Source organism: Dermochelys coriacea, chromosome 1 (genome assembly GCF_009764565.3).
Source record: "Dermochelys coriacea isolate rDerCor1 chromosome 1, rDerCor1.pri.v4, whole genome shotgun sequence".
In the NCBI taxonomy this organism is placed as follows: domain Eukaryota; kingdom Metazoa; phylum Chordata; order Testudines; family Dermochelyidae; genus Dermochelys; species Dermochelys coriacea.
Window position 1 is genome coordinate 166,726,839 of NC_050068.2, and position 12,567 is coordinate 166,739,405.

The 12,567-nt window shown below is 42.6% G+C and overlaps 1 protein-coding gene across 3 annotated transcripts in view; it reads left to right on the top strand.

Moving 5' to 3' along the window:
* GRIK1 (glutamate ionotropic receptor kainate type subunit 1) overlaps window positions 1-12,567 on the top strand; it is a 227,820-nt gene that overhangs the window by 173,617 nt on the left and 41,636 nt on the right. For 2 of the 3 annotated variants that reach the window (XM_043508817.1, XM_038415686.2), the window contains exons 8-9: window positions 284-391; window positions 11,673-11,786. In XM_043508817.1, the coding sequence (XP_043364752.1) occupies window positions 284-391; window positions 11,673-11,786 (222 nt within the window). Of the gene's footprint in view, window positions 1-283; window positions 392-6,989; window positions 7,035-11,672; window positions 11,787-12,567 lie in introns of all 3 variants that reach the window. The other variant, XM_043508822.1, reaches the window with a different exon arrangement.

A 12,567-nucleotide genomic window follows, 5' to 3' on the forward strand; every position in this document is an offset into this window, starting at 1 on the left:
TACAGACGATCACAGCTGACGACCAGATCACAATGTGCCACAGTAAAATCCATGGGATGGGGGAGGAGAGTGCTAGGGATAGGAAAACTCCCCTGATGATTTTCTCCAAATCATTCAGTCTGCTTGGCAGAGTGTAGTGGGGAGCAGGTTTGGCCCCACCCCTTTCCATGGGCCCGGCAAGGGAACAGCCATCTGGTAGGCTAATAAGTGTAATATTGTTGATGGCTTTAGAATAATTGTTGCTAAACATTACATGGAAGTGTGTTTTTTCATTTATCCCTAGGCACGATGGGATGGTTTGACAGGGCGCATTACCTTCAACAAAACAGACGGCTTAAGAAAGGATTTTGATTTGGACATTATTAGTCTCAAGGAGGAAGGAACAGAAAAGGTAACTAACTGTGTTCAAACTATGAGCCATATAGTACAGTCAGTGGGACTGTGCTTATTGAAAGCTAGAACCTCATGCACCATGTGGATGAAAACCTAATTTGACAGTAAAAAGAAAAGGAGTACTTGTGGCACCTTAGAGACTAACAAATTTATTTGAGCATAAGCTTTCGTGAGCTACAGCTCACTTCATCGGATGCATTTCCACCAAATGCATCCGATGAAGTGAGCTGTAGCTCACGAAAGCTTATGCTCAAATAAATTTGTTAGTCTCTAAGGTGCCACAAGTACTCCTTTTCTTTTTGCGAATACAGACTAACATGGCTGCTACTCTGTAATTTGACAGTGACATCTTGAAGCCCATTCCTCTTGACCTACATTTCCTATGGTTGAAAAAATCTCATTCTACTTTTTAAATTGTTTGGGTTAAAGTTGAAACACAGATTGGGAGAGAGCAAAGGAATGAGAGGTGGTGAGGAAGCTGCCCTGCAGAGATTAAAGCCTGGAGCAGGCTAGCTAAATAAGCCAACCAGGGATACCTGGTAGCTGATTCTTTATAAGGGAGCTAAGTAGTTCTTAGCGGGAAGAGGAGGAAGACTGACTCTGAGAGGCTGCTGAGGAGTCAGATTTAGTCAGAGCAGCTACAAACTGGACTTGGAGTGAGTTGCCTCATAAGGACTTATAAGAGAGACTTTGTGAAGGAACCACTTTTTGCCCCCTCACCCAGGCTCTGAGGTAAGAGCCATGCCCTGAGACAGAATTTTGGGGCTCTGTCAGTGATTGGGGAATTTCCCTTTTAAGTTTATTTGGGACCCCTCCCTCCAGAAAGGAGTTCAAATGAGCCGTGTGTTGATGAAACCATCTTTCATTAATGTTTCTTGCACTCTTATGAAAGGAAACCACCTCCCAGATCCTTGTGGAAGGAAAAGTGGTAGGGTTAGGGGAAAGAGACAGCCCATCCCTCCCTTACCCTACTATATTTGGTGCCTGAACAGGGACTTGATCTCCCCTCTCCCAAGAGGAGCCAGAAAGGAAATATTGCAATTAGTAATATAGCAGCAAGAGATAGAGAAGAAGTGAAATCATCAGTTCTAGGAGGCCTTACTAACCCTTTCCTCCCCCCACCCACGCCATCAGTGCATGGAGAAGTCCCAGCTGGCCAAACAGGAATGGAATTGGCAGTTCCAAGCCAAGGTGGCTAGACTGTTCATTCAAGGTTCACTGAGCACTCCCATGAGGGTGCTCTCTGCTGAGGCTCTCCCAGGGCCAACCCTAACCAAACTGACTAACTCCACCTCAAAATCTTCCTGACAACATTTGAGTGGGTGGCCACCACTGGCTATCAGAGGAGCTCCTGGGCCATCCAGCTTGCCCCTTATCTAACCAGGAGAGTCCAGACTCCTTACAGAGCCCTATATGGAGACGAAGCCCAGTCCTACTCCACCCTGCAGGCTGCCATATTGGATTGGTTTGGATTCTCACCAGTGGTATACCATAGGAAGTTTCAAGAGGAAACATTTCCAAAAGGAGGCAGCCCATGGGCCATTGCCCAACAGCTCTGAGATTTGGCTACTTGCTGGCCAACCCCAGAAACCAAGACCATGGGCAATGTCATAGATAGCATTGTTTTGGAACAGGACTTAAAAATTCTCCCAGTAGCAGTAAAAGCCTGGGTCCATTGGTTCCGCCCAGTACCCATTGCAGGACCCATGGAGGTGACAGAAAGCTTTTTGGAGGCAGAGGCCTCAAGCCTTGGGAGCACCACCCCTTTCTGCTTCCCCATGGTAACTCAAGTCATTAGAGCTGCATTGGGTTTCAGCACCCCTGGCACATGGAGGTGCCCACACTACTTGGCCCCCTCAATGGACAGAGCCCCTACCTTCCTGGGCAATCTGAGCCTCCAGGCGCCAGAGTGGACTTCATCTTCCGTTCAAGAGGGTGTGATCGTATGTTATCAGTGTGGGCAGTTGGGACACATGCAGTGAGAGTGCCCTCTCCTGGAGAGTGATTATCTAGGGTGTCACTTTGGCCAACAGGGCAAGACCTCAAACCTGCCAAAGTGGGATGCCAAAAGACCCTTTTTGGTTCCCATCAAGTTAGACTACACCTCATAGACAGGCTGATGGATTCTGGCTTTGGGCAAATGCTCCTGCACCAAGATTTGTTCCTGCCCAAAGCCTTCTAATCCAATCAAATTGTCCAAATCTTCTACATACAGAAAGATGCACTTATCTGACTGTCCCTATTACCTTACAAGTCGCTGACTACATGGGGTGTCTCCAGGTGGATGTAGCGGAGCACCTTCCCTGGCCTGTAATCCTGGATTAGCATACACCTCTCCATGCTCGTGAATAGAAACTCAGTGCTCCTTACCCCAGGCAACTCTCAAGGCCCCAGGAAGACTTGAGCCTGTGCTGGGACTGGGGCCTATAGAGAATCCATTCCGAGAAGAGGAGCCTCTGCAACTGACCTCCCAACAGACCCCCATCACACTCTGCCCATAAGCAAGTCAGAGACCCTTAGACTAGATGATACCTTTTGACTTCATCACTGCTCAGGATGAAGTTCAGACCCTCCAAGAATGTTTCAACAAGGTAGCTGTGATCAATGGGGAAGCCACCTAAGAACACTGTTACTCAACAATTTCCTCATTTCAAGTTACATAATGAAATTCTGGACTGGGTGAAGAAACAACCTCACATGGAAGAGCCCAGGGTCCAGCTCCTGGTTCTCAAACCAGCTCATCAAGAACTGTTGAGACTAGCACACTCTGTCCTGATGACTGGACATTTGGGTAAGGCAAAGACATTTGGAAAACTACTGGCCCAATTCTTTTGGCTGAGTATATTTTAGGAAGTAGTGGATTTTTGTTATCCTGCCCAGGTTGACAGAAGGTAGCCCCTAAGGAATGAGTCCGGACTCCCTTAATATCCATCCTTCTTGTAACAACCCCTTTGGATAGGGTGGAGATTGACATGGTAGGCCCCCTTGAGAAAAGTGGCTGGGGTCACATTTATTTCATACTCATCAACTATGCCACAAGGTAACCGGAGGCTGCTCTCTTGCAGAACACTATCGCTTTCACCCTCATGCAGGAGCTACTGCAGATCTTTTCCAGGGTAGGCCTTCCTTCAGAAATTATCCAGGGGTCTTGTTCCCCTTAAAGGTTTGACTCTGGATCTTGGTCCTACCATCCTCAGACCAATGGCCTACTCAAATGGTTTAATCAGACTCTTAAGTTGATGCTAAGAAAGTTCATTGGGACAGAAACCAGAGACTGGGATCAATTGCTGCTGTTCCTTTTATTTATGGCACAAGAAGTTCCACAGGCATCTACTGGTGTTTCCCCTTTTGAAATTCTCAATGGAAGACAACCTTTAGTATCTTAAATCTGGTCGAGGAGTCATGGGAAACCCAGTCTACCCACGTATGTCCTCCACTATGTTCTACAAATGAAAGAGAGGCTGGAGTGCCTTGGTCATTTTGCCAGGGCCAACCTATTCCAGGCCCAGTAGAGCCAGGCCTGGCAGTATAATAAGGGAGCTAGGATGAGGGTATTCCAGTCTGGCAACCAAGTCCTCCTATTTCTTCCCTAGAAATATTCCCTAGCTGAGAGAATAAACTCCTAGCCAAATTTCAGGGTCCCTATGAGGTCTTCTGTGTTGGGCCAGCTGATTACAAGGTTTACTCCCCAGACTGACAAAGGCCAAAGGAGATTTACCATGTAAATCTGCTGTGACCTTGGAGGGTGCAGAATATATCTTCATCCATCCAGAAAGAGATGAGGATTTAGGACCTCAGCTACCAGAACCAGTTGCGGTAGGGGTCAAAGGGACCCCACTTGGCAGTGGGTTGTCCAGTGACGAGAGAGGGCAATTAAAGACCTGGTGTGGGCATACTAGGACGTACTTTACCCATTTTCAAGACAAACCTCACTAGGCTCCCACCTCATTCAGATAAAACCCAGTTGAAGCCAATGTGCTAGTCCAATGTGGTCCTTGTACCTAAAGCAGATGGGACCATTCGATTCTGCATAGACTTCCACCAAATAAATGTGATCTCTGACTTCACTAGAAGCTCCCCTCAATGATCTCATTAAAAAATAGCTTCTCGGCAGGTCACTTGGTCCCCCCAAAGTGCCCAGTATTCAGAGAAATTAAAGAGATTCTCTGAAACAAACCTGTATTGTGTAGCCCTGATTTTTCAGTAAGAATTTATTTTACACACAAGTGCTTCATACTGCGCCCTGGGAGCAGTACTGCTCTAGAAGTTCCATGGCCAGGAACACCCTATTCTGTATATGAGCAGGAAACTCCTGGACTATGAAATGTGGTATTCGATCCTCAAAGGAATGCCTAGCAATACACTGTGTGGAGAAAATCCTGTGCTATCATCTGTTTGGGATCCACTTTCTTCTCATCATTGACCACACGGGACTCCAGAGGCTCCCGACGATGCCCAGGTCACTGTTGGTACCTCACCTTACAGCCCTTTCATTTTCATATAGACCATCATCCTGACAAGAACCACCAGAATGTGCACTCTTTGTCTGGGATGCACGAAATGGAAAGCCACACAGTGAGTGCTCCAACAGACCCACTCAAAGGCAGAGAGCCAAGGAGTGAGAGGGAGTGAGGGAGCTGTCCTGCAGGAGACTTGAAATCTGGATCAGGCTTGCTAAATGAGCTAACCAGAGACACCAGTGCAGGGAAGGAATCTCAAGCACCTGATTCCTTATAAGAGAGCTGAAGCATTTCAGTGGGGGAGGGGGCAGAGAATGGGACACAGACTCTGAGAAGCTGCAAAGGAGTCAGCTTTGGGCAGCACAGCTGGATGCAGGGTGAGTCACCTCATAAGAAATTATAAGAAAGACTCTGCTAAGGAACCCCTTTTTTTCCTCACCCATCCAGGCTCTGAAGTAAGAGCCATGCCCCAGGACACATTTTGGGGCTCTGAGAGTGATTGGAAAAGCTGCCTTTTAAGTTTGTTTGGGATCCCCTCCCGCTCAGAAAGCCCAAAAGGCTGTGTGTTGATGAGACAAAACTTTCATTCAAGTTTCTTGGGCTCTTGTTAAAGAAAACTTGCCTCTCTAGATCCTTCCAGAGGGCAGCAGGCGTTTGGGTTGTGTGGGAAGGAGACAGGTCACCCTTCCCTCATTCTCCTACACAGATACTGAGAAAAGATTTTTGACTTTTGCAATTCATATTATCTTACATATCTGGGTACTGAATAGGAATCTGGAAATTGCAATCATTATCTTAAGTGAAAATATATTTTCTTTTGCTCTTTCTGTGAGGTTTTTGCTCTTCCCATGCCTCACTGTGTCAATTCACATCCTGTAAATCAAGTTTAAATGTCGTCTCAATCCCCACAGAATTAATGGCCGGCAAGTTGAACGAACTTCTATGTAGTTTCCATCAGACAATAAACCGGTGTGCCTTGTAAAGAATAGCATCTGTATTTTAAAGTGATTTTTTTTAACGTCCAGAGGTTTAGCCATGTTATATATCTATTGTGCAATTTTTAATGAGTGTGTATTGAGGAGGTGTGGGGTGGGGGGGGAGGTGGCGCTAAGGAATTTAAGTAATTTCAAAACGAGCTGAAATACTAAATTGTTTGGCTCATCTTCAATAATTAAACAATTATGTTTTCACCCCATCCCTAATTACTCATTGTTCCACTAAAATGGTTATGCTACTGAGGAAAAATGAAATGAGTTGTGGTCTATTCTGTTGAGATTAAACAGTGTTCTTTGGGATAAGTGTCTGAATTTGGTATTACACTCAAGCAAAGGTCAAGCAAAATCACATTTCATCAGGACATGCTTGAGAGTCTTGTAAATTGCAAAGCTATACTTCAGAAATAATCTGTGTGAAAAGGTCTTGTCTCCTTTATATTGTCATTACCAGTAGTCCTGAGGATGCAGATTGGACACCTATCTGGGCCTTCTTTTTGTTAAATAAAACAAAATCAAATAATCCACATTTGTAGGCTAGCAGATTGGGAAGATACTAAAGAACCTACCTCTTTCCTTATTTAATACATAAGGGTAAGAAAAAGCACCTTATCCCAGAGGATGCCATTTAGGCTCTGATCTATAATAACAGAGACAAAGCTTCCGCTGTTATCTCAAGCATCATATTGTCAGCTAGATCTAATTACTACTAGCAAAAATGAAGGATGCAGAGTCTCTGAATTTATTGGAACCAGCACAGTTCTGCTGTGTGGTGCAGAGGGTAGGATACCAAACACCACTCAGGGCTCCATGCACCCTGTGCACCAAGGAACTGTGCTCAACAGGGCTTCCTGTGCTCCAGCTACAGAGGAAAGGGCTCATGGTGGGGGAGAGAGGGGGAAATGGGAGGTGTAAATTATGAAAAAGTTAGAGTTCTTGATTTATAGAGATCGGTGCTTAATGTCAACTAAAAACAACTTTGTTTCTCCTCCCACTTAAAATATTTGGCTCAATGGATTTGCATTTTGATTCTGAATAATCATCTTTGAGTTAATTGAGACATAACTACTAGCATTCAGCTCTCTAAACTGGTTTAACTTTTCATCTTTAATGAAGCACTCTGTTTATTTTTCTCTTTACCAAGGCTGCTGGCGAGGTTTCTAAGCATTTATATAAAGTGTGGAAGAAGGTTTGTACACAGACAGGTGATGCAAAAAACCTTCAGGTTGGGTCTTAAAACTCATCCTTTGGGTTTTGACAAATGGATCTCAGATTGCAGTTTAGAGACAATATTCTATCTCAGAGTGTGCTTTTCTGTGATAGAATGAATTCCATTCCTATTCAGGATATGCACTCTAGTACTTACAAATTGTAAAGAGACCTCAGATGGATTAAATACTTTTCCCTAATAACATTTTTTTAAATTCTCAAGGGTTAGCCCTCTTGCTCCTTCGAATGAAGTCTGGTGGCATTAAGAAAAGAAGACATCTTCACAGCTGTTCCCCTACCTTACTCATTAAAATGGTGTTTCAAGTATTAGTCTAGCCTTTAACAGCATTAATGGTGGGTGCTGTGCTAAGTGTGTGGCTTATTGACACTCCCACAAAGTGTGTGCCATGAATGACTTTTCTAGGATCGTAGACTTAAGTTTTGACTACCACATTAGCTCCTGGCATACAATAGTCCATACAATTAATGGGCAATTCAGACATTCAATAACACATGTGAACTGGAAGCAGGCTTGTTTATAAACTATCCAACTTATTCCAGACATCTCCTGCTCCCTTTTAACATATGGGGGATGATTGGACTAATAGAAAAGGCATCAGACTGGGAATCAGAAGAACCAAGTTTTATTCTCAGGTCTGCTGTGGACTCACTGAGTGGCCATAGGCAAGTCACTTACAAGGCCTGATTCTCAGAAGTGCTGAGCACCCATAGCTCCAACTGAAGTCAAAGGGCACTACAGGTGCTCAGCACCTCTAATAATAAGGCCTTTAGTTTTTTGTGAGTCTAATTTTCTACCTCTATACAAGGGGGATAATAATCTCTTACCCATCTTTGTAAAGTGCTTGGGATATACAGATAAAAATGCTATGTAAAATAATAAGTATTACCTTTTTGCATACATCTTGAAAAAAGGTTAAACTTTTTTCCCCATTTAAAAATACTTTTTTTGGCACTCTACACTAGAGTAGCTTACAGTGTCCTATAGCACTCTTTTTTTTTAAATCTAATAAAACACATACTTAATAACCTTGTTTTAATCTTCAGTGAATCAGGCTAAGGCACAACGGATTCTATTTTCCTCATTACTAGTGAAGAGATCATCCTACCTGACATACAGAAGCTTATTGAACCAATCTAGCTTTTGACTCTAGGCATTTCATGTTAAGTTGAATTAATTTAAACCAAATTACAATTGGTTCAGAACACAGACTCATTGAGAAGGGCATATTATATGTCTTAAATTTGTCACTAAACTGCAATAAACCCCTCCAGATTCACCATAATTATGTAATACCTTGGCCTCATTCATCCAATGCCCTTCTGACCTTTTTCATTGTTAGTATCTGACTGACCTACAGTGTCATTCCTTTAATTTTAATGTACAGTGGCCATCTTGATGTATTCTGTACACACTATGACTGTGCTATTCCATGTTCTGTATGACCGTTCTGCTCTTCCTCATTGCCAGCTATTTCAAGCACACCAGTGTGTCAGGAAGTCAGCAACGTTGAGCAGAATAGCTTTTGATTAATGCGCATTGCCTCAGAACAGAAACTAGCCATTTATCATGGCCCCAGATTAACTAAACTGATAATACCCAACAGGTCGTGTATATAAATAATTTTCAGATCAATAATCCCAAATTGATCTTCTGGAAGCAAAAGAAATCTAAAAGACATGCATGTGTGTGTCTTAAGGGGAGGGGAAAGAATCATGAACAATGTTATCCCAATTTAAAATGTCCTAGGAGGAGAAATGGTTAGATAAAGAAATTGACAATGGGATCTGCAGGCTTTCAGCCATAGATAGTTTGAATGATATAATTGTTGTTGTTATATTTATATAATAGCGATCCCCAAAACCCCAATCAGGAGCAGTGCCCCATTGTGCTGGGTTCTGGACAAGGAAAGACAGTCCCTGCCTCAATTAATAATCTCAACGAATCCCGCCTTGGTCAGTAGTGACTGACCAGCTGATGGAGGTGTACAATATGGGAGGCAAGTCAGCAATTTCAGTCTTGGTCTGATCTGGCAGCCTTGTTGGCAATCTAAGCAGGGAGGCACTGAAAGCTAGTCCCTCCAGGATGAAGTTGAAACGCACTGGCAGACCAGTGTGATGAAGCATGCTGTTCCGAAGATAGAGTATGCCAGTCCCCAAAGCCATCTATCTGGTACCTTTCACAAACTTTCAATTTAAAATATATGTATGTATACTGTATGGACCAGACTCTGAGATGGCCCTGTCTCTTTAAATTCAAGGTAAATTGGTTAACTTGTCTAACCTAAGACAGTAGTTGATGTTTCTGATGTCATTCCAGATTGTTTTAACAAATCAATGTGTGTGGATCATTACATGGGTATTGATCATATTTAAACTGGCAGCTGAATGCAGATGGCTTATATACCATTTTTGTATTGATTTTTGTTCCTCAAAGTGGAGGATGCTATTTCATTAGTTCAGGTTAAGAAGAAAATCTTTCCATGCAATTAAAGTAAAACCTGTGCTGAGCTTTGTAAAATGGATCATTCTTTAGTAACAGATATTTTGATTCTATATTTCCAGTTGTTTGACAGTTAACTTTGCAAGATTCTTTTTCTAACCTTTCAAAAGCCTGGAAAGTTGGAACAGGGAATCTGCTCGCTTTGTGCATTTTTTTTTTGCATTAATTTGGTCTAAGGCATATCATGCTTCATTCATCAAGTTTGCTAATAGCATAGAAAGATACTGAATACTCTCTAATCATCTTCTGCATGTGTCATTTCATCACGAGTGTCTAACAATAGATTGATAATGAAAAGCTCCATTTTTCAAATTGCTGTACTCAGATGTCACTTCAGGGCCTAATCCTGGAAATGCTCAGTGCCCTCCATCCCCCCTGAAGTCAGTTCCCATTGAAGTGACAATTTCAATCCAATAAAAATGGAGGGCACATAGGCCCAGATCCACAAAGGTACTTACATGCCTAAACCCCACATTTAGGCACCTAAATCCCAGCTTTAGGCTCCTCCACTATACACAAAACTCCTGCTCAACTGCCACCTAACTCTATAGGCAGCTAGACTCATTTAGCACCTACATTTCTGCTGTAAATATCCCCTAGGTACCTATGTTTCTGCCTCTAGGCATGCACGCTGCAGCCCCGCTGTAGGCACCGAGGCACTAATCACCCACCTAATCCCCAATGCAATCCACAGACTGGGGGAAAGATAGGCAGAGGAGTGCCTGTCTTGCTTGGGTGGCCTGATCTGGTGGTAGGGAGAGAATGTTAAAGTGGAGGGAGACCCACCCTAGTCTAGTGGCTAAGTCACTCACCAGAGAGGTGGCAGATTCCTGTTCAAATCCCTTCTCCTCATCAAGGAGAGGGGTGCTCCTACATCCCAAGGGGTACCCTAACCACTGGGCTACAGGTTTTGAACCTCGACATTTAGGCCCCTACTCAGCAAGGTACTTGAGCACATGTCTAACTTTAGGCACATGTATAACCCCACTGAAGTGAACGGAACTACTCATGTGTTTAGTTAGACATGTGCTTAGATACTTTGCTGAATTGGGCCTTATGCAAAGTAGCATTTTTAATTACACCTATTTGGAGGCACAATATTTTTTCAGGAGGAAAACTTGTGCATGCAAACTTGTGTGGGGTCTATTATTGTCCAATTTCCAAATCTATACCACTTCATTTTAAAAGACATTAATACCAGAAGGATTTGGAAATAAAATCTTAAGATTTAAATTTGAATATATGTAAAGTTGATGATTTATTCAGATAAATAACTTTACTTTTGTAATTTGCACCACTGTAAAGATACTGATCCAAATCCATTGACATCAGTGAAAGCCTCCCTCTTGCCTATATTGGGCTCTGGATCAAGCCCTAAATGCTGGAGTTACTTATTGTGGGGATTGGAAAGGAATCTAAACCTACATTCTCCTTTAGCCTTTACTGACAAACACTGATCAGAGGTGAAATGGCATCACCTTGATGGTTCTGTCATATCAGTAGTCAAGAAGTGACTGGAATAATCATCTGTGCCTTCAGCAGGTTCAGAGCAGAAGTAAAAGGCCAGTGCATCCATCAGTCTGTTTCAGCATATGTATCCAAGCTTTTAATCTGTTGTCTTGGAAAGGAAAGGTCTTGCCATATGTTTCAACTTTACCATTTACAAAAAGAAACAACTTCATGAAAATAGACATTTGACATTGTTTCCTCCTAAAAAAGTCAACATATTCTACTTTTGTAGTAAATTGGCAAATGCACAGCTTTATTGACATACCTTATACTCTTATGGTTAATTCATTTCAATCTGCTTTTGAAAGAGCAGAGTGTTCTTAATAATTTAAATATGACAATCAACCATTTGATGTTGTTCCCTTATTTAGAATTACAACCGGTTTGTTCCTGAAACATTTCATATTGCTGGTGTTTTAGTCTATCACAGTGATGTATGGTATCAGTGGATGTCAATCAATCAAGTGATGTATGATATCAATTTTTTGGACTGTGAACTATAATGAACATTTATGGAAAATTATACATAATTTCATTGAATGTGATCCCTGAGGCTTAGCAGCCATTTCTTTACTTTGTTCTGTGCAGATTGGGGTTTGGAACTCAAAAAGTGGCCTTAATATGACTGACAGCAATAAAGACAGATCTACCAATATCACCGATTCGCTGGCTAACCGAACACTCATAGTCACTACCATTTTGGTAAGTCCTGCTGCATAGTGTTAATATTATTATCCATAGTGTAAAATAGATCATACATTGCTTCATTTGTTTTACATATTTATCTGAAGCCTTCTTTTGCAAAAGCTGCACTTCATCTTTTGTGGTTCCCTGTACGAACGTATGCTTTGACAAACCACCCCATGTTTCTAGCCCAGCATACTATTTGCATATAGACACAATCAAACTGCCTACTATCCAGCTATACACCGGAGTAATCACATTTCCAAATTATTTTTAGCTTATCTCTGTAGTTTGAAGAAACAATCTGTATTTCTTTCAACCAAGAAAATTTCACACACCCAAATACTAACTTTTATGGTCAGCATGTACGTGTTCTGACTTCTCACTACAAACAAGGTTGGATGAGAAGAGCAGCTTATGGTACAGTGTGGAGAGACAGATACTGGTACATCCTCACAGTGTCAAATGGAAGTTACAGTGGGGAGGATGTGCTGAATTGTATACCCTCCAGCCACCCTGATCCCTGTCTTCCTGGCCAGCGCTGCTGCTACTTGGGCTGTGCTGGCTGGTTCTGGGTTCCCTGGAGAAGGGGAAGTTGCAGATTCCTGGTGCCACAACTCCCTCCCTGCTGACTTTCCACTGCCAGGAGCCTTGCACTTTAGGTTAAAACTACAGAAGCCTGCCTTGCCCAGAGCTGAAATGTGCACAAAACCACTCTGCCTATGCTATTTTTTGATCATCTCCCATGAATATATTGTCCAGTCAATGGCTATATGATTTCATACTTTTTAAGGTTTGT